The 23,233-nt window shown below is 43.1% G+C and overlaps 1 protein-coding gene across 4 annotated transcripts in view; it reads left to right on the plus strand.

The window, feature by feature from the left end:
- The window catches only part of CCDC149 (coiled-coil domain containing 149), an 87,836-nt gene that overhangs the window by 22,015 nt on the left and 42,588 nt on the right, over nt 1-23,233 (plus strand). For all 4 annotated transcript variants that reach the window (XM_053257497.1, XM_053257495.1, XM_053257496.1 and 1 more), the window contains exon 4: nt 2,361-2,468. In XM_053257497.1, coding sequence (XP_053113472.1) covers nt 2,361-2,468 — 108 coding nt within the window. The remainder of the gene's footprint in view (nt 1-2,360; nt 2,469-23,233) is intronic.

A 23,233-nucleotide genomic window follows, 5' to 3' on the forward strand; every position in this document is an offset into this window, starting at 1 on the left:
TTTGTTCCATGGGGAACAGTGGAGTGTCTTGAGTTCCCCAATTGTTCCCTATGGCCAGAACAAGCAGCATTGTTCCCTATGGCCAGAACAAGCAGAACCATTGTTCCCTGTGGCCAGAACAACAGTGGAGTGTCTTGAGTTCCCCCATTGTTCCCTATGGCCAGAACAATGGCCAGAACAAGCAGAACAACATTTTGCAACCCTGCCTTGAAAAACACTGCAGAAGCACACAGTAAAAGGGAATCTGTCCCTCCCGACACAGAACATACATTTCAAAGACAGGCCAAAAATGGCCAAAAAAAGACTCGCTGACCCAGAATCCACTGCCAGCCATAGTGCCTGCGCTGCAGTAACATAATTGGCACAAGTTGCTCTCACACATAATTTTGACTCCTTAGTTCAGCACTGCAACAGTTGCCATAGCACAGCATCAGCCTTAGCAGCAGCGAGCATAAACATAAGCTCAACTAGAGCAGTGTCTTCAGCCACATTTTGACTGAGTATACCTTGCAATGCAGATTGCAGAGCAGTGAGTGAAACACAAGTTAGTCTCAAGGCCAGACATGGAGCTCATCTCACAGCAATCCTCAAGAAAATAGTACACACACAGAGAGCTGAGCTGTCCCTGTCCATTTCTCGCCACAAGCAAAGCAAACTACAATTCAAGCAGGCACCCAAGTTCTGCCTTTGTCAATCTGAGATCCAGCAAAACCAGATAGTTATAGTAGCAATAGTACAGGAAGTATATTATACTTAGTGCTGAGGGGAAAAAACCTACTTTGCTGCCTGCCTGCCATAGAGAGACAGGAGGACAGAGCAGTCATGGCCTGATAGACCAATGGTCTGACAAGAAACAAAGCTTTTATTACTCTTACCATGAGAAGAACTCTTCTTTCTCCTCCTCCAGCGTACATCCCTGCCTGCCTGCATCTGGATAACACCACGGCCTCAGATTGGTGCTGGGCCCTGGGTGACAGCCTGAAACATTGGTCAGGGTACCAGTACATCATCTCATCATTGGCCGTGGCATGCGTGCGTGTCTGCATATGCCAACAGTACTAACCAGCACTGTGACACATCTGGTTTTGAGATCAGCCAGGGTGGGGCGAGCTACAAGTGGTGTTGCAGCAGGTGGTGGTAACCATGAGTCACTCACCTTCTGTGGCCCCGCAGCAGGAGGTTGGCTTTCAAGAAGACCAGCTGCTCCAAGTCAGCATCCATGCGTGCACAATGGGGTGTCACCACGTCTCTGGCCATGGAGAACACCCTCTCACTCTGGACACTGCTTAGCAGGTAGAAGAAGAACTGTCTGGCAACTGTCGCTAAGTCCAGCAGACTTGGTAATGAGTTGCCCGAAACTGGATTGGCTCCATCTCCCAGCCTGCCACCAGCTTCTGCAGGTACTGCAGAACACACTGATCAGCACTTTTGCAGGGCTTGGTAGGCTCCTCTTGTACCCCTGCCAAGGCTCCAAGAAAGTCCTCTGTGAATCACTGGGTGGAACTCAGAGGCAGAACTACTGTCTCCCTTGGCCCTCCAGTGACACCACGCTGCTGGACCAGGCAGTGGTGGTGATCCTGGCTTTAGGGGTGGACTGTGCCCAAGCAGTAGGTGCTCCAGTTACCTTCCTCTTGGTCATGCCCACACCTCCGCTCCTCATCTAAACTCTTTGACTAGGAAGTCCCTCCATCTGGGCAGCTGGTCAGGAGTGCCTGCTTTGTCCTTAATCCTTGGGTCTCATCAGCAGGACAAAGCATGTGCTGCTGATGCACCCAAGGGTGTTGTGAGCTGATCCACACCTCCATTTCTAAGCTGACCTGCCAAGAAGATTTCTTTCAGGTATCTTTCATAAAGGCCCTTTACCCAATCCAGTGCACACAAGCTGTGAAATAACACATTTGCCAGTGGATTGCACCTAGTGATGAGGTGTGCTCTATACTGTAAGTGTATTATATAAGTGAGAGATAAAAGTAAATGACAATATTGCTTTTCATAAACTTTACATCTTAAATATGGCCTTATGATTTTTAACCATTGGTATTAATCCCTGAAAGCAAATAATGTATGGCAGGGCTTTTTCTCCCGTGGTATCAAACAGTATTTCTGTTGCCATCTGTCTTTGTTTACATACAGCCTTCAAGCTTTATATGCATGCCTGGTTGATTTATTTTATTTTTGCAGTAATTTTAGTTATAGGGATGATGCTTTTTGGACTAATGGAGCGTTGGATACCATCACCAACAGTCAAACTAAATACAAATGTATCACTGAATTAAGCCTGATTATATTTTTCTGTCCCGAAATAATAATCCAGTTTTATTCACTCATGCTTGTCTGATGAAACTCTGTCATTTTTCTAGGCTAATCTTGCCCAACTACTGAGCAATTCTCGGGATCAAAATAAGCATCTGGGAGAAGAAATCAAAGAACTTCAGCAGAGGTTGGGAGAAGTACAAGGAGACAATAAGGTATTGTACCTCCAGGGGAAAAACACATTTGAAGTGAATTAGTACTAGTCTAGCATTCATTTGCTCACTGTAACTGGAAAAAACTCCTTGCTTGCAGTTCTTCAGATTGCGATAGCCAAAAGTAACCAATAATATGAATTTCACTAATGCAGCTTAGGTACAGTACTTTTGAATGGTGTTATAAATGTGTTTTCCAACTCATACTTTGGAAAGCCTAGAATAAAGATTCTACCATGTTAAATAATAATACACATTTTTATGTTCTTGGATTTGAACCTTTAAGGTAGACTTCATTCACATTTGTGGTGTATTGGGTTTTTTTTAAAAAAAACAAATCATATTTCATAATAGAAAAAAACTTCTTTAAAAACAGTTGTATTTTTCCACCATTTTCCAGGTGATTCCCTAAAAACCAGTGTCTAAATATGAGTGTTTTATCCAACTCTTAATTGTCAGTTCCATTACCCTAGTATTGTGTTCCAGATAGTTCTGGAATTTCTCCTTGTAAAATGCTATTTTATAGTTGGAGAATTAAAACACCACTGATAATGTTTTAATTCCATTATATACAATTTCAAGGATTGAAGAAGAGAAACATCAAAATATAATTTGTTTAGGGTGCCACAGAAATTTCTGATGACACACTTGGGAGAATCTAAGAAACTTCTACTTCTGGTTTGTTGTCTACATTTAAATCAGATTTGAACATTCTAAGGTGGACAATAAAACAGTGAATGCACCACTGAGAGACCTGGTCTTGTGGTAGCAAGCATGACTTGTCCCCTTAGCTAAGCAGGGTCTGCCCTGGTTGCATACGAATGGGATACTTGATGTGTGAGCACTGTAAGATATTTCCCTCAGGGGATGAAGCCGCTCTGGGAAGAGGAGAAGGTTTCAAGTTCCCTCCCTGGTTTCTCCAAGATAGGGCTGAGAGAGATTCCTGCCTGCAACCTTGGAGAAGCCACTGCCAGTCTGTGAAGACAATACTGAGCTAGATAGACCAATGGTCTGACTCAGTATATGGCAACTTCCTATGTTCCTATAAGCCAAGTTGAAGACAGACAATCCTGGAGAGAATCTATGTGGTTGCTAAGAGTCAACACTGACTTGGTGGCACTCAATCAATCAATCAATCAATCAATCAAATCAAGGTGGACAAGGGGCAAGAAAGGCAAAATGCTAGCTGTGAGTTATAGCATTTTGGGAAACTAGTTGGAAGTGAAGAGAAAAACCGATTTCCATTCTAGTGTAAGAGGAGCTTACCCCATTCTTGATGCTCTTGGTTCACCACAGCATCGAGTGATGACTTACATGGGTCCTGCGAATTGATTTGTTTTGTTTTAAATTATTGGATTATTGACAGTTGTGTGTGTTGGTTTTTTTAAAAAATTACCTTGATGCCCTATGATTAAACTATAAATTTTGATTGCTGACTTTCAGTTCATGTGTATCTGAACCATAATCACAGACAGAACTTTCATATTGCTTCTCATTGTTAAATCAGAGAGTAGGTGTAATGTAGTGGCTAAGGCTGTGAACTAGGTTCAAATCAAACTTGGTTCAAATCTCACATTGGCTGTTACCTCACTAAAGTGTGCCGTCAAGTTGATTTCAACTTCTGGCGCCCACAGAGCCCTGTGGTTTTCTTCTTGGTAGAATACAGGAGAGGTTTACCATTGCCTCCTCTCGTGCAGTATGAGATGATGCCTTTCAGAATCTTCCTATATCACTGCTGCCTGATATAGTACCAGCAGGCACTAGGGGTCCTTCAGTAAGTTTCAGTTCTGTCTCAGCCTCAGTCACCATCCTTACTTCATATATGCAATATGGAGAGGTCCACCTTACTGGACTGTTGTAACTATTAATGCAGAAGTGTATCTGAGGTACACTGAAAACTAGGGTTGTGCATTTTGGTTTTTTTCTGTTTTGTTTTGGCCCGAATCCAAAACACCCCCATTTTGTTCTTTGTTCGAAATCAGCCAATCCAAAACACCACAATTTTGTTCTTTGTTCAAAATTGCAAAATCCAAATCCAAAACGTTTTGGATTTTAAAAAATGGCCCCAGGGCAAAACTAGTGGGTGGGGGTGGTAGTGCCCAATGGGTGGAAGCTACCACCCACATTTCAGAGGAACTGGGCAAAGGGCTGATTTTTGGTGAATTTTTGAAGTTGAAGATTTTACCCATAGGGAATAATGGAGGTTTCAGCAAAAGTATAGCTTCACGTTGGGTGGAAAGGGGTGGCCCAAAGCAGAGTTGGGTGGGTGATAGTGCCCAGTGGAGGTAAGGAAGCTGCCAGAATTATTTCAAAGGAATTGGGCAGATGGCTGCTTTGTAAAGATTTGATGGCGTTTACACATCTTTAAGGTTCTTCCCCATAGGGAATGATGGAGGTTTCAGCAGCCCCATAACTGCACTTGGGGGGCACCAGGGTGGCCCAGAGCGAGTGGTAGTGTAGAGCATAGAGGGTGCCAACTGGGTTCTGTTGTTTTTGAGATGTTTTGAGTATAGATTCCCTGGTAGGATATGAGAATGGATTCATGGTTTGTTGTTGAAAATCTCATATGCTACCAGAGAATCTACACTCAGAACACCTCAGAAACAACAGAACCCAGCACCCCATGGGTTAGCAACCCATGGGGATGGTTGGCACCCTATGTGCACTACAACACCACTCACTCCCGACTACCCCAGTGCCCCCCCCCAGGTGGAGTTATGGGTCTGCTGAAACCTCCATTATTCCCTATGGGGGGGAACCTTAAAGATGCATAAACCCCAACAATTCCTAATCTGGGTTGTGGCAGGCACCCCTTGGGGCAAACCAACCCACTGTTTTGCCCCTCAGACCCCCTTTCTGCCCCAAATCTGCCCCAAAGACATGTCAACTACAGAAATTCTTTAAAAAACCAGCCCTTTTTCCAATTCTTTTGGAATCTGGGTTGCAGCAGGCACCCGTTGGGTCGCTACCACCTGACCCACTCTTCTGCCCCCAAAGCCCCCTTTCTGCCCTGAATCCACCCCAAATAACATCAACATCACACATCAACAGCAGGAGAGGTTTGCAAAGAACCAGGCAGATTTCCAAAGGTCATGCACATCTACCCCCCCACCCCCCTGCAGAAATGCAACTGATCTACACACAACAGTGTGAAACAACAACAAGGAAATGCACACTGTCCCATGCATTTTGCACACTGCCCCACTGGCCAATGAGGGTAAATTTTACCCTTAAATTTCCTTAAAAGGAATAACGAGCGATTTCAAAATGGAGTTCCGAAACAGCCGAAACAACAAAATGTTTTGTATCCGAAACAAGGATGTTTTGTTTTGGCTACAGAATGTTCTGTTTTGAGCATTGGGTGTACAAAACAGCCGAAATGGCCTGTTTGTGCACAAAACATTTTGTATCCGAAACGAAACGCACATCCCTACTGAAAACCTGAAACACACTATATAGATGCTGATTCTCATTACCTTAAACAGAATGGCTCAGTAGACATATCACACCAACATATTTGTGCTAACCATTGTTGAAAGTCTAAATCATAGTTTAAATTTCCAAATATAAATTAAGCAGACCATTGTTTGCAGCTACTTGTCTGCTTTCGTGTTCCATTTGCTCAGCATACAGTGGTGATTGGACAATTCAGAAATCATCTTGGTTTGACATGATGTCTGAATGGAGCCGGTGCTTTTTCAACTGAGTTGGTTCACATGTTTGGCTGTGTGTCATCAAGTGTTGACATCAAGTGATGTACCTGTAGGCCCTTTATGGAAGTCCAGGGCAAGCGCGCTGCTCATGTGCGGGAGAAAGCCCGCTCTTCCCACACACCTCCTTGAGGAACTTCATTTTGATTGTGTGAAGTGCTTCAGAGCGTCCCGGAAATCAGTCTGCTGGAAGGAGAAACCCAACTGAAATCACTAAGAAGAAAATGAAGAGCCAGGCTAGATTGAGCCCCAGACATGTACTGTAATCAGAACTACCCAGCAAGTCAGAAGCTGACAAGAAAGCCCAAACTCCTCTGAGTAGGGACTAGTATAGAGTCCGATAGTAGATGTGTTTTTCTAGTTTTTATTCTCCCTGACCTGCTCTGTTAATAACTGTTTTGAATTTGTATTTTTTACTGCAAAAGTAATGTTTTAATTGAACCAATTTTCCTAAAAGTAAATTTACTTGTTAAAAATAAATAAATTAGGAGTTTGTTGATTGTCTCCACTAGGGGTGTGCAATTCGGGATTTCGGGTGATTCGGCTCGGACCCGAACCGAATCACCCCTGTTCTGTTTTGTGCCCGAATCTGGGTCACCCGAATCACCCTTGATTCGGTTCGGATTCGGATTTAATCCGAATCCGAATCCGAATCGATTCGGGGGGGTAAAAAGGGGCCCAGGGGCAAAATTTTGGGGTGGGGTGGTAGTGCCCAATGGGTAGAGTCTACCACCCCAATTTCAGGGGGATTGGGCAAAATCCTGATTTTTGGTGAATTTTAAAGTTTTAGTGACTTTGGGGCAGTTCGGGGGCATAGCATGGGATCTGGGCAAAAGGAGTGGGGTGGGGTGGTAGTGCCTAGTGGGTGCAGGCTACCACCCCAATTTCAGGGGGATTGGGCAAAGGGCTGATTTTTGGTAAATTTCTGAAAATTTCATGTCTTTGGGGCAGATTGGGGCATATTGGGGCAGAAAGTGGGGCCTGGGGCAGTATAGTGGGGTGGGGTGGTAGTGCCTAATGGGTGGAGGCTACCACCCCAATTTCAGGGGGTTTGGACAAAGGGCTGATTTTTTGAGAATTTTTGAAGTTTTAGTGACTTTGCGGCAGTTTGGGGGCAGAAAGTGGATCTACCCCAAAATAGTGGGGTGGGGTGGTAGTGCCTAATGGGTGGAGGCTACCACCCCAATTTCAGGGGGATTGGGCAGAGGGCTGATTTTTTGAGAATTTTTGAAGTTTGGGTGTCTTTGGGGCAGATTGGGGGCAGAAAGTGGATCTGCCCCAAAGGAGTGGGGTGGGCTGGTAGATAGTGCCTAATGGGTGGAGGCTACCACCCATCCCCAATTTAAGAGTGATTGGGCAGAGGGGTGAATTATGGTGAATTTATTTGTATGAGGTTTGTCTTCATAAGGTGAAGTGTGCTAAATTGATTACTTCCTCATATTATTCATAGTAAAGGAAAGTGTGAAAAAGTGAAAGTGGGGTCATGAGAGTTGTTTAATTGAAAAATATCTCATTTGCTATGATAGAATGAGAATTCACACCTTTTCTGAATCAACCGTGAACCGAATCACCCGAATTTTTCATGCCCGAAATTCGGGTGATTCGGCTCGTGCCCGAAAAATATCGGGGGACATCGGGGGTGATTCGGTTCGGCCCCGAATCACCCGAAATTGTTCGTTTCGGGCACAGATCGTTCTGTGCCCGAAATTTTTTGCACATCCCTAGTCTCCACCCCACGCCTATAAGCCTTTCCACACTACTGAGGAGTTTTTTGTTTTTGTTTTTTTAAGGGCTGTTGTAGTGGACCCAGACATACCAAAAGTCTGCTTGATGGCAGCAGTAAAAAGGTTAGGAGGAATATAGGGCTGTTCCTCTACAAAGCTTGACAACCCTATACTCATATTTTGAGTTAATCATCACTGGCTTTCATGGTTGTTATTAGTGTTTTGTAATATATCTATCATTAGAAAAAGATGCAGATAGCTTTCTTTTATGTTATGATGTAGTATTTTATATTGTCCTAGTAAATCAGTATTTTAGTAAATCAGTATTTTCCATAAATGCAAACATCGCTATAAAAGTTTGATTTATCAGAAATGTATTCCAAGTTTGATATTTTAAAATGACAGATTGGAGCATACCAGTATGTGTTTATATATTTTTCCTTTATTATTTCAAAACATTGCCTGCTAATCACCACTTTAGAAATGTATTCCTAAATTTGGCACTTCATAAGGAGCATTACTCTAAATCTAGCCTTCGGTATTAAACAAATGCCAGTTGTCTCTGTTAACTGATATTTGTATAGAGTCAAATGTGCTTAGTAATTATGGTTGAAGCTTTGGGCACATGGAACAAAGATCTGAAAGCTAGCTTTTAGGGAATGCCAACTAGCAAGTGGTTTGGGCTTTGAGCTAATGTGGAAGCAGTTTACAATGGATTGGGAGGTGATACTGCAGATAAAGAATCCCAGCGGTACAATAGCCAACAATGAAGTCTAACCATTTGTAGCACAAAGGGTAGGCAGTAGATGGCCAGGGGGCCAATTTGGCTCCCGATGCTTCCCTTCATGCTTCATTACAGACCTGATCCCAAAGCCCTTTCCCCCAATTATGGTAAACACACCAGGTGCTTTCACTTGACACACAAAGGGCTCTTGAAGCAAATATTGTCTGTATATTGTCAAATATTGCTGAGGTGCATAAGGAATGTGCTCTGCCCAAATACAAACCATTGTGTTTATATTGAGGAGCAGGAAGTTAGAACCCTTTGCCTTTGATTCAGTGTTGCTGGCCTTCAATTTAGAATATGTCTGCTGTTTAAAAATTAGATGCAGTCATTTATCCCTGGTCAGCATTTACACACAATAATATATGAGAAGAATAGAACCTTGACTTAAATCTGTGTCACTAATTATAAATTGGTCATGAAGAACTTTTATTTTTATTTTTTTAAGTACAGCATTTAGCAGAGACATGCTGTTCATGATGGTGGTCAGTGTCTGGGTACAAATTCCATGTGCATTTGGGCTTGTTCAAGGTCTTTTTGGGGGGAAGCATTCTGATCAGTGCCTCCCAGGATGAGCTATACCTGGGATGTCTACATGTGTACACATTGGAGTTAATCCTCCAACTGAAACACTGAAACCTTATTTGCACTCAGGGATTCAGCCCAAGTGTAGCTAGTGTCTTGCTCTTTCCCCCCGATCTGTGAGAACTTCAGGCCATTGTACTTCAGAGGAGAAAGCTTGCTATAGAAGGTTACTTGCTATAGTTACTTGCTATAGAAGGGAGAACAAATGGATGAGAAGCAGCTGTCAGCACAAGCAAAGCTAGCCCAAGGCAGAATCTGTGCAGCCCCCAGAAATCAGCAACCACTCTTGAATACACCTTGAGTGTTGTTAACCTTTATAAAATTGCCTCTTTTATTCTAACTTTTAATATTGGCCCTCTGATTTCAGTTCATTTATATGTTTATTGACCAGCAAAAGAGAACCTCCTTATCCACTGGGGTTCCGTCCCATTGTGGCGAGGGGGGTGGGGTTGGATAGCAAAACATCAGATAGTGGGGCATTAGGTAATGAGAATTGAGGAATTATGTTCCTGGGGCAGTGATAAAAGGGACAAAAAAGACTGAAAGTGGGGGAAATTTGGGGAAGTGCCCTACTGTGCTCTGTGTGTCCCCAGCTGTCCAGCAATGCCCCCGCAAGTGCAAAATCACAAGTCCCCCCCCAATCATGTTTTCCCTTGCCCCCCACAAAAACAAGCCACAAAATGTCAGGCAGAAATGACCTCGGAGGTCATTTCATTCCTGCCCATCCCCAACTTGTGGATGCACAAGTCTTGACCCCTTAATTTGCTGGATTTTTCCGTGTATACTGAGGTCAGGTACAATTACCCAACCATGGATATGTGAAACCGTGGATACCAGATCCGCAATTAATGAGGTTTGTCTGTACACTGCTATCATTTTGTTGGGAGGGTTAGCTAACCCCAAGTCTGGTCTTTGTACTTGTTCTAAATAAATAAATACGTTAGGAGACATAATAAAATAAGAACAGCCCTGCTGGATCAGGCCCAAGGCCTATCTAGTCCAGCATCCTGTTTCCCACAGTGGCCCATCAGATACCTCTGAGAAGCCCACAAGCAAGAGGTGATGGCATGCCCTCTCTCTTGCTGTTGATTCCCTGCAATTGGCATTTAGAGGCATCTTGCTTCTGAGGCTGCAGGTGGCCTATAGCCACTTCCAGAGTAGTAGCCATTGATAGACCTGTCCTCCATGAATTTGTCTAAGTCCCTTTTTAAAGCTATCCAAGCTAGTGGCCATCACCACATCCCATGGCAGAGAATTCCATAGATTAATTATGTGCTGTGTGAAAAAGTACTTCCTTTTGTTAAGTCCTAAATTTCCTGGCCTTCAGTTTCATGGGATGGCTCTTGGTTCTAGTGTGAAAGAGGTAGAAAAATTTCTCTCTCTCTGCTCCATGCATAATTTTATACACCTCTGTCATGTCTCCCCATAGTTGCCCCCTTTCCAACATAAAATGCCCCAAATGCTGTAGCCTTGCTTCATAAGGAAGGTGTTCCAGGCTCCTGATCATCTTAGTTGACCTCTTCTAGTTCTTTTTTAGTTTTTTCTAGTTCTACAATGTCCTTCTTGAGATATGGTGACCTGAAGTGTATGCAGACCTTCAAATGTGGCCACAGCATAGCTTTGTATAAGGGCATTATAATATTAGTATTTTTATTTTCAATCCCCTTCCTCGGTTCGGTTCGAGTCTGGATCAGACTTAAACCTGACTGGACCAGTTTAGTCTGGCACCCCTTAGAAACTGCCCCCCCCCGGGTTTGGTTTGGTCTAGGGGGGTTTGTGTAGTTTTTTTAGCCGGGAATCTAAAGGTTAAAAAAATAATAATTAAAAACTGTGAAACCCCCGAACTGTTGCGGGGGAGGGGGTGTCAGTCTGGGTTTGGACCGAACTGGGGTTGGTTTGGTTCTACCCCGGAACCGTCGAATTGTTTGCACATCCCTACTTATGAGATCACCCAGCGTACTGTGTGTCCGTGTGTGTGTCCCTATCAACTTTGCAATGTCTGGACCAATATGAACCAGATTGTGTACAATTGTAGGGACACATAGGGACACCTCAACATCATAGTTTGTGATGATGTCATCCACCCCGGTTCAAGATGGCAGACATATGCATATTTGAGGTGCAAGTGGGCTAACTTTGTGGACTGCCTAACCAATTTGAACCAAATTTGGTAAAGTTGTAGGGTTGTTCACAAACGTCTTGTATGCACAGGGCTTGATTCCTTTAAAAAGTCTGCTCCTTCACCGCCCCAACGCTTTTCTGGGCATGGCTTTCACTGCTCAAAAGGCTGCATGTGGCTGCAATGCTGCTTCTAGCAGCCTGCGCATGGCATTAGCATGTACATGGCTGCTGTGTATGCACAACAGCCATGTGTGTGCTGATGCTGCATGCAGGCTGCTGGGAGCCATGCCCGGAAAAGTGGCATGGCGGCAGAGGAGCAGGTAAGGTCCTGCTTACCTGCTTTTTAAAGGAACCAACCCCCACCTTGCTGAACTGGTTTGAATGCTGGCACTCAAACTGGTTAGGCACTTCCCTGAGGAGGCACCAAACAATTTTGGACACATCCCTATACAGTTGTAGTGAGTGACACATAGAGACACCTCAGTGGCAGCATCATTTGTAAGGATGTCATCCACCCCAGTTCGAGATGGCAGACATGTGAACGTTTAAGGGTGAAGTGGGCAAACTTGTGAGGATGGTAATTATCAATTAAGATGATAGTGAAAGGAAAGTAGGCAGATGAGTTCTTACTAGAACATCTTTTTTTAAGAAATCTGCTTGACACAGAAAGTTAAATATGTGAGTCTCCATAGAGAATTGTGGCCACAGTATTAAGCTGTGCATTTGTATTTCTGTGGCTAGTATATAGGCCATAAGGAGGCTATTCTCATGAGCAGCCAAAACCGGGCCAGGGCAGTTTAGTCCGGGCTTGGCTGCCCATGAGACCCGCCGGGAGCTGCTTGGCTCCTGGCAGTGCCTTGGTGGCAAACACGGCTAAGCAGCCGGGTTCTTAAATGAGGTTAGGGAGCGAGCATTTGTGCAGTGCATTGTGGGATTTTTGGTAGCCTGGATGATGTGTCCCAATCCCCATACCTACGTGCTGCCCTTCACAGCCATGGACCATCTGGATGTGCAATTTGTGTGCCCAGCAACTCCATGTTGATTGTCTGCGGGGAAGGTGAGCTTCTGCCGCCTTCCCTGCTGCCTGCCCTCAAGCCCTCTCACTCATTTGTGAGAAAGGGCTCAGTGAGTAGTAGGCAGCTCCTGGGGGAAGTTTGCGAATCTCTAATTTTGTGAAAAGGGGAAAGGCCCCGGTGCCAGCAATAAATGGGCAACTCTAGCGAAGCATACCAAAAAGAAAAGAAGTTTTGCTGGGGACCAAATGCAAGTTGTTGATCTTCGGTGTACATCTGGTGTTACTTTCCAAAGAAATAGCATACTAGTTACTTCAGCCAGCAAACATTGCTCTCTGACTTGAAGGCATTTACTTGACCTGCTAGCAGTATTTTACTTTCACTTAGTTTGGGTAGTGGACATTCAAGTCCTGATGTGCTGGCAGATTGTTAATTTTGTTGCAGTTGTAGATAAAGCACTGTGGTAACAACAGCAGCTAACAACAAACAGTAATTTCTGTGTCTTGATGATAGCTGTGCCTTCATCTTTTCCAAAGCAGGGGAACCGGATGCCCAGATGGTCTTTGCCAGTGTAACCTCTGGCAAGAGATGAACAAGCAGCTGCTTTTGTAGCCTGAAAAAGATACTTTATGGATGAACTCTGCCTGGATGTGTGTGATTCATACAGTTGTTTTTCTCTGAGCAAATGGAGCAGTAGCGGGGGAGGAGGGGAAATTTGCAGTTATGTCTGCTCTTAATGTGAAATTGGAAGAGAAGCTTGATAGTGTGTGTGTGTGGGGGGGGGGGTAGTTGTACAGTTGCTTTAATCTTGTTAATGACAATCAAGAGGACTTTGGGAGAGGAATGTGTTTAGGCTTATGACCCCACCCATGGCTGTTGCTAAATTAATTGTTTAAGTACAAAAAACAAATTGTTTGTATAATCTTCTTTTAAAAAAATAAACATGGAACTAGCCTTTTTATTTATTTAGTTGCACCTCAGTTGTTAAGAAAGCAACCAAAAATGTTTCCTGACATTCTGTTTGAGCCATTTGTGACTGCAGTTAACAGAGTTCTGGTGACAGATACATTGCAGCTTGCAAGCAAGTAGAGTTCTAAGGCTGTTTATTTTTATGACAGATCATAATCTCTTATCAAGTCTGACACACACTATCAGAAGTGCTCCTGGATGCAGTGTGCTTGAGGTTTAAAGGCATTTTTGTTTCATGCTGCCACTGAGAGAGTGTGCTGCTTGAACCATAAACAAAATAATAAAGAAGCCAATATGTTTATATTGCTACCTTTAAAAAAAGGCTGGTGTAGGAGAGAATAAAATCTGGAGTCCTTCAGAACCTATTCTTTCTGGGGAAGTGCAACCTCAGCCAGAACAGGAAGCTCTATCCTATCTTGCAGATTATGACCCCTCAACAATGAGCACCTCCAGCTTGCTTGGATTCAGCTTCAGTTTACTATCCCTGATCCATCCCATTATTGTTTGTAGGCAGGCATTTAAAGGGCTACCACCACTGTCATTTCCTGATGACAAGAAGAAATAGATTTGGGTGTCATCAGCATATTGATAACATCCAGCACCAAATCCTCCAATGACCTCACCCAGCAGTTTCATGTAGATGTTAAAAAGCATTGGTGACAGAATGGAGCGCTGAGGGACTGCATATAGCAGCTCCCATTTAGAAGAGCAACTGTCACCAAGTGCCATCATCTAAAATCTACCCAAGGCATAGGAGCAGAACCACTGTAAAACAGTGCCTCTTATCCCCAAATTCCTCAGGCGATCCAGAAGGATACCATGGTCAATGGTGTTGAAAGCTGCTGAGAGATCCAAAAGAACCAGCAGAGTCATACTCCCTCTGTCAATTCCTAGCAAAGGTTATCTGTCAGGCTAACCAAGGCCGTCTCAACCCCATAGCCTGCCCTAAAGCCAGTTTGAAATGGGGTCTAGATAATTTCTAGATAAAGCCAGTTTGAATTTCCCCCAAGAAACTGATTATATGCTGGGAAAATCTCTCTCGAGTTCCACTTTTCTTCTCCATGAAAAATAAGTGACAGAGTGACTGTGTATTCTGTGTTTGTTGGAACATGGCATTTTCCCAAGCACCTGATCTGTTTCCAGAAATAATGAAGGATTAAACTCATGTGACCAGGTGTATCACTATTGGCCCCCAGAGCTTCTCTTCCATAGGCTCCTGCTGCATAGATTTCTCTCAGCCAAAAAGAAGACTAGAGTTACATGTGATGGGGGAGAGGGAAGAAGGTGGTGAATGTTGGAAAGTTAAGATCTCTGCATCTCCCCACAGAAAAAAAGTTTTGGATTGCATGCATGCATGCATAATAACTTCCAAACAACTACAACAAATTGATTAGAATAACTTTAAAATGACTGTTTCTGTTTGAAAGGTTTATTTCATGTTGGAGCATGAGATAATTAACTTTTTAACTGCATTACTTCAAATCTCATTTAGTTTGAAATCAACTAACAGTGCACAAAAGGACAACATTTATTTGTTTATTTACTTAAATCAACTATAGTTGCCATAGTTGTGTTGAATGTGTAGGCTTCAAATGGTAAATTGTTCAAGCTAATGCAAAATGGATGAAATTGCAAGATGGCAACAGAAGTGGAAGCGCTTAGACTTCAGCAAAAATGTACATCATGTACTTCTTAACCTTTTGCAGGTAGGCAAAAATCGCCTATATTTCATGCTGCAGATAAAGAAATTGGCTCTCTAAGAGCCACCTGCGGATACATGAAATTGTGATTCGTGGATAACAAGGGTCTCCTGTATTTTATTAAACTGCATGCTGTTCAGAATTGAACCCATCCATTATCATACCCTTTCATTAAAGGGTAAGATCCATATTTGACTTTGTACTAGGTAATTTGCCTTCTGTGTATGTTTATGAACATACTAGGGAGTGCTGTCTTCATTTATTAAAGACAATCATCCTGATCCAACAAGGGAGATGCACATTTGGTTTGCTTGTTTGACCAGGAATCATGTGGATCATGATTGTGTACATATGAGTATCCAGTTGCACAATGATGCCTACTTGGATATGAGGAATCCAGTGCTATCCTCCAGTCAACAAAGGAATACATATTCCCGTTCAACCTGTCAGCCAGCTAATTGTACACAAATCTGTATATATTACTTTACACACTCCCAAGTACAAAATACCCACACTCAGGTACATACATGTAGGATTATGTGCATGCCTCCCTTTATAAAACTTGAGTTTGCAGACTTATCCTAGCCTGATTGCTATTTCCAGGTTTTTCCCCTGGATAAAGGGGAAAATATTCAGGTTTCTCCCCTAGAGATACATCTAGAAGGCTAGTCTATCCATTGGGTGAGTGCAACCATTTTACCATACATTTTGTTGCACATCTGTGCCTGATGTGTGTTAAAATTCTTCTTACTTTGCAGGACAGTACAGGCTACCTTGGGCAAAAGGGCTTAATCTGCGATAGTGGGGTAACTTGTACCAGCTGAGCTAGGAAGTGGTTGTATGAACACTGTGGATAAGTTTCTACTTTCTAAATGGCCATCTGTATTCAGTCCTGTTCTAAGAGTTGATAACACTTCTAAAGATGTAGAAATTATAAACTACAGATACCTCTAGCTCAGGTTAGTCTAATCAAGGTTAGTAGACATACTTTGATCTCACTGAGACCCAGAACTACATATTATGAAGTAATCCAAAGCTGTGTTTGCCTGGTAATGCTAATAAAGGGGTGCATTTTTAGAAGTGGATTGGGAGGCAAGAAGGGATGTTTATTTATTTATTTTATTTTGTTGTTGAATTTATATACTGCCTTTCATTAAAAACAATCTCAAGGCGGTTTACAAAAGCTAAAAAAACATACAGTGAAATGACAATAAAAATTTTAAGCTAAAAATATAAAAAACCAAATTTAAAATCTATAAATCCAGGGATGGTTAATCCCTTCCCTGTCCTCACATAAGCCACACTGCTAGCTCCCTTCTCTCTCTCTCTCTCTCTCTCTCTCTCTCTCTCTCTCTCTCTCTCTCTCTCTCTCTCTCTCTCATATTTGTATACTGCCCACTACTGAAGTTTCTAGGTGGTTTACAACAATAAAACAAACAAAAAACTTTTAACAATTAAAACATAAAAATATCAAATTAAAATAAAAACTACCCAATAGATAAAAAGCTTGGCTGAAGAGATGTGTCTTTAGTTCTTTCCTAAAGAACTAGACAACAGCAATGGAGCAGCTCTGACCTCAGCAGGAAGTGTATTCCACAGCTCTGGGGCAAGTACAGAGAAGGCTCTTCTTCTCTGCTCATCACCAGACGAGCTAGTGGTACTCATCTGATCACCAGACGAGCTGGTGGTACTCTCAGATGAACCTCCCCTGAAGATCTTAATAGGTGGCAGGAATCATAACGAAGAAGTTGTTCTCTTAACTACCCTGGGACCAAGGGCTTTATACATGTAAGTAATAACCAGCACTTTGTATTTTGTCCAGAAACCTATTGGTAGCCGGTGTAGTTCTTTTAAAACTGGAGTAATATGCTCTCTTCAGGACATTCTGGAGACCAATCTGGCAGCAGAATTCTGCACTAATTGCAGTTTCCGGACTACGTACAACGGTAGCCCCACGTAGAGTGCATTGCAGTAGTCAGCATGTGCACCATTGTCTTAAGGTCATTCATTTCCAGGAAAGGGTTTAGTTGGCAAATCAGCTGAAGCTGATAGAAAGCACTCCTAGCCACCGCCTCCACCTGAGGTATCAGATAGAGGGTTGGTTCCAGAAGTACTCCCAAATGCTAACCTGTTCCTTCTAGGGAGTGTAACCCATCCAGAACTGGCAGATCTATCCCATTTCCCGAACTGCGGCTTCTCAAGTTCTCGTTGTTCGTAATTTCATTATCTGCAGAAATTGGCGGGAACAGTACCTTCCCGGCATTATAGCGTTGGTTTTAATAAAGCACTAATATACAAAATAGGAACTCCGAGGCCTTGGAATGCCTATGGGATGGCGATGAGGCCGGTGGGTGACACATTTTGTCACACGGCAGTTTCTCCAGCATTTTAGGCAGCAGTGGGTGTGGTTAAGCTCTTTTATCAAATAATATAGTAGGGTATCAGAGCAATATAATGAAAACCTGAGAGGAGGACTGAAAGGAGCTGGGAGAAAACAGAATTGAGCTTCTTTGTTTTAAATGGAAAGAAACCTAACAAGTAGCCAATGTTTTATTGTTTGTTTGTTTTATTATTTATACCACCCTTCCAAAAATGGCTCAGGGCAGTTTACACAGAGAAAAAAATAAGATGGCTCCCTGTCCCCAAAGGGCTCACAATCTAAAAAGAAACGTAAGATAGACACCAGCAACAGTCACTGGAGGGTACTGTGCTGGGGGTGGATAGGGCCAGTTAGTCTCCCTCTGCTAAATAAAGAGAATCACCATGTTAAAAGGTGCTTCTTTGCCATGTTAGCTGGAGTTAGTTAATATGAAACCAATGAGTGAGCCATGGAATGGCTCTTCCTCTCCTCCAGGACATTATTTCCACTCTTTCCTCAGCAGCCTCAACCATGATTAAATGTTGCATCAGTGCTGATATAAGCCATGGATCACATAATTGGGTATCCTTTTATGCATTACTGTAGCAGTACAGCAGCTGCTTCCCAGTGTCCCCACCCCCCACCCCCACCCCTGGTTTGGGTAGCATTTGAACCACGTTTAAGACTGAACTTATGAGAAGTCTGGAAAGAGGATGCACGCAGTTCCCTGGGCTACTCTCAGTCTTTTAACTGTGGTTAAGAGATCACCAGCATTATGTCTGCACCAGCCATTTGTGAGGTTCTTCCTAGCTGTTTAAAACTCAGAGACTTGAGTCTTTCTCTTTTGCAGCTACTTCTGGTCCACTTCCCAATTGCTTTCTCTCCATGACTTATTAGTAATTAACAAAAAAGCAAATGAAAATTCTGTGTTCAAAAAGAGTTACAAGGTTAATCCTCCTCACCCCCCCTCCTTTTTGCTGTCAGGGTATGCAAAAATAGCCCAATTTGCCAAAATGAAAGCAACATGGGGGTCAGTGCCTCATTCAGGGCTGCAAGTCAGTCACCCTGTGGAGCTTGTCAAATGAAGAATAGCAGCCACACCAGCATGGGCTTAATGGGGCTGAAGCAGAGGATCGTGGGTCATTTGCATCAGCAATATTTTAATTGGCCCATAGGTACTACAGTGATTGGCATACTGAAATTGCTTTAGGTAACCTTAATACGCGATGCTCAATTTCAGAAGAGTGATTTCCTAATTCATGAAATATAATGATGTGCATTAATTCTGTAGCGCAGCTGCAAAATGTTAAGTCATGGGAGATTTCACTGCAGATTTCTCATGGCTGTGCATCAGTTCTACAAATTGGACCACTGAGATGTAATTCTTTTCCACCCTCCCAGCTACGCAAAGTGCAGTGTGTGTGTGTGTGTGGAATTAAATAGTTGCAAACCCTGTAGCCTGATCATTCTGTGGGCTTCTTGTGTACTTTATTTTCAGTCCTCAAAATCTCTTTTGACAGCAGCTTTGAACATGGTTGGATACTAATTGAGTTCATGCTACTTTGCACACTTACTATCAAAGATCATGTTAACTGTAGTGAAATATTTGGGGTTTTCATATTAGGTACATCTTGCCTGACAATGGCATTTAGAAACTTTTTAATTGCAGTCATCTTTACGAACTTTAATAATAAATCAGCACACTATTGCGTCTGAGTCACTGGACTAATATTTACCAAAGTCTTCATAGCCTCGGCTGGCTTGCAAATTTCACTTCCTTGAGAGTAGGTACAATAGAACTCAATGGAATGGTTAATGGAACTGGCCCTGGCCCCAGCACCCCAATGTTTGGGCTTTGAGGGGGAATTAGCCCTTAAAGGTGGCCAGCTCCACCAGTTTTAATTCGTGCAAACGTTTGGCCTCAATAAATGACTGGATTGGGGCAGGATATGGTTTCAAAATCAAAAGAAGAATTTATTTTGCGGGGTGGGGGGGAATACAGAAAAGAGAATTGTATGATTAAAGCTATATTAAAATATGTTTCTAGATAAATTTACTACTATGAGGCATTTTAGCTTAAAGTCTAATAAAAATAGGTTTCTAAGTAAACCAACTGCAATGAGGTATTTTAGCTTAAAGTCTAATTGTATGAGATCCCAGGTGGGCAAGAGAAAGAGGCTTGAGAGATGGGGGTAGCTTGGATTTAAGAAAGAGATAGATGTGGGGCTCAGGAGTGGGGCAAGCATTCAGTTTCACCTGTCCTGGATGATGGGACTTCTGGGCTGCAGAATCTTGCTCTTCAACATGTTGGGGAAGCAGGAGAATTGTGGAGATTAGTAGAGGGGGAGATGCCCATGAGAAAGGTTTCTCCGTGGGTCCAGCTTCCTATGGTTCTGAGGCAAGCTGGATGGATCAGCACAAGGACCGGTCCATATAGTGATTTCAGGCTCTTTGTAGATTGTGAGAGAGCATAAAAAGTGCTCAATGGAGTCCCAAGTACAGCATATGATGGGAGTATACAAGGAAGCACGTAGATCGCTTGTTGGAGTCCCCAGGTGGCAAGACCAAAGGAGCACCAGAGAGTGCTTGTTGAAATGGAGTCCCAAGTAAGAGGCATGAAGGAACACACTGGGTCGGGGAACTGGGGATACTTATATCCTAAAACGTGCCTTGGGGGCACATTCCTGCTGTCGTACTTTGCTGATTAGGAGGGCCAGGATGGGCCTGGATGAAATGCATTGTGTCTGATTCTTCTTCTTGGGTGTAACAATGTGGGGTTTGCCTTTTTGCAAGTAAGGCTGGCTGATTGTGATGAAAATCAGAGTATGCAGGTGCATGAAGGAACATCTGTGCTGATACGGGCTCTACAGTAATCCTATCAATACTGTCAATAAAATCCACCTCTAGGCCCACGTCACTGACTCATCTCCTTTGTGATGGGGAGAACATTATAATTCTACCTTTTCTGCCTTTCTTCCTGCTTGGCATGATTAGCTCGTTCCTGTAAAAGGAGTGAGGTGGTTCACTCTAAGTTTAGGGTGGCCTTGGATGCCAGTAATAGTTATAGTTAACTTTCGAGTCTACTTAGCTGGGGTCCCCAGTATAGGGAGTAACCGTGCATCTGGACCCCCATTCCAATTTGCTTTGTTTACAGCCAAATCTAGGGGTGACTAGCCCATTGCCAACTAAGTGACCTGTCCCCATGTGTATTGTAAACTGAGAGCTCACATTGTGGTGCAGCTCCTGAACATATCCAGAGTGCAATCTCCAAGCCTGGACATGCAGCTGAAAACAGGGAGGCGCCTGGGAACTGGGTAGAATAAGCATGGCTGGTAACAGAACTTACTGAGTAAACATACCTAGAATTGGACTGTAAACATTTTTTTAACAGATTATTGCTGCTTCTGACAAGGAAACACAAGGAATCCGTGATACCACTGACTGTTTTGTTCAGTTGCTATCCTTGTAAAAAATTAATTTCTCTATTCCAAACTGAAATAAATCTCAAGGGTCAGTGTAGACATAATGGTTGCAGATCCATGTTTCCAAATTCACATCTGCCGTGTAGAAACTCTGTGAGTGAGTGTCTCTGTGTGTGTGTGTGTGTGTGTGTGTGTGTGTGTGTGTGTGTGTGTGTAAAACAAAAGGGACACATGGGTGAGGAGTGCCTAATCCTCTCTTTGCAGCCCCTCTGCCAAAGAGTGTTTTTTCTTATAGTCATGCTTGCTTCTGGTATTGGAGCCTGCCTGAGGGGAAATTGCTGAATGGTGGATATGGATAAGTCAGGTGGCAGGAAGATTGACCCCTTCTCTCCTGTGCATCCTTTAGCTACTAAAAATAGGGCAACCCCCCCCCCCTTTTCCTATGTGATTGAGGTGGATCAAGGTTTAAATACTCAGTTTGGCCACCATTGTATCTAGTTTGACACTAAGCATGCAAATCTTCATTTATTCACATCTTTGCTTCTTCCTTTGTCTCTTTCTTTTCTTCCATTTTCATTTTGTTTGTGTAGTTACGTAATTTTGGTCTATGAGCCTCAGCTGTTGTTAGTGTTTATAGCACCATCCGTGTGCGTGGTGCTCTGCAAAGAATAAGAGGACAGGTCCTTGCCTTTAGGAACCTATAATCTAGATATAGGCATGTGGGAAAGAGCAAAAGAAAGGGTGGGGGGTGGAGGCTGGGGTAAGCAGAAGAATATGCAATTGCTTCTGTTACATATACTTGAACCTTGGTTACAGCAGGACTAAGGTGCCAAAGGCTTCAGCTGAACATACAAACTGTCTCCATGGAAAAGTAATTTGTTTGAGGTGATAAGCAAGTTCTTCCCTTATTGCTTGGTCTCTCATGGCTTTTCACACATGAAAGTCATCATTTGAGATGTCAGTGTTTATGGGACACAGTTTATAGAGTCCTTTTTAATAAAGCACTAATATCAAAAATATAGGCCTTGGCATGCCTATGGGATGGAGATGAGGCACAGTGTTTATGGGACACTGTTTTCCAGTGTTTGCCAGTTTTGCAAACCTAACCAATTGGCAATCCTCTCTCTGCATTGCCTTCACATAGAAAGCTTTCTCTTCTACCAAACTAAGAAGGTAGCTATTCACATAAGTATGTTGACTAGTCCTTCTCTGAGTCACTCTATGTATTTATAAATCCAGGGCTGGATTACACATACTGTTACTAATCACTTGAGGACTTCAGCATTAAGTATTAATTTGAATGTTACTCTTCCAAAAGCCTACAGGACAAAACAAACTAGAAGAGGCACAGAGAGGCTATTCTCACAAGAGGGGAAAACCAGGCTAAGGGAGCCCTGCCCGTTTTCCCCCCATTGTGAGAACCACTGGGCTCACAGGCGAGCCTGGTGGTTCACCCCTCCCCTAAAATGAGGTTAAGGAGCAAGTGCTCAGCTAACCCCATTTCTGTGTGATCACGAATCGCCATGGCACGGCTCCACGCCGCAGCGACTCACAAGGAGACTCCCAACCAGGAGGCTGACAAGCCTCCCAATGCCGGGTTCCCCTGATCCCCGCCGTCCCAACTGGTTCTGTGACAGAGTCGGTAATCATGTGGGCGGCCAGTCCGGCAGGGTGGAATGCTCGTGTGCGGGGAGCCTGCTCTCCCCGTATAAGCCCTTCAGGCTCTCCACACTGCTTGTGTGGAGAGCCTCAGTGTCTCCCCATTCTTTGATTTCTGCTGGATTTTTTCTTTCTCACTTTTTATTTAAAAGTGCATAGATTGCTTATTTGTGCTTTAGACACTAGGAGAATATAAATATAATTGTATATTGGAAAACTGTAGATTAATCTACACATACATATAAGCAACAACATTTGTCTTTGCATGAAATTCAAATAGGTAAATTCATGCAGAAAACCAAGGGAAATGGAAATAGGTAAATCAAAATCTTTGTTTGGTGGCAAATCAGAACTGGATCTTCCTGCCTCGAGACTCTGGAATGTGCTCCTTGTCAGAATAAGAGCTTCCTCATCTCTGGCTGCCTTAAAACGTACAAACAAACAAAAAACCCTTGACATACCCGTTCTTTCAGATTTTTTAAATTGTTTTAATACTTTTTTTGCTTTTTGTTGTATTTTTAAAATTCCATGTAAACCTCCTGGAGATTTTTATAATAGGTGGTATAAAAATGTGTGAAATAAATGACCTCTGCTGACTGGGCAAAAAGGCAACATTTAAAGTGGTGGCTCTCTATATTTCGCAAAGAGAGAGCAACTGTTACTGCTCAAGTCAGTATAGTGTACCTCCCAGTGGCTATTACTGGTGTCTCCTTTGTGTTTCT

The sequence above is a fragment of the Hemicordylus capensis genome, chromosome 5, assembly GCF_027244095.1.
Source record: "Hemicordylus capensis ecotype Gifberg chromosome 5, rHemCap1.1.pri, whole genome shotgun sequence".
NCBI classification, from domain to species: Eukaryota; Metazoa; Chordata; class Lepidosauria; order Squamata; family Cordylidae; genus Hemicordylus; species Hemicordylus capensis.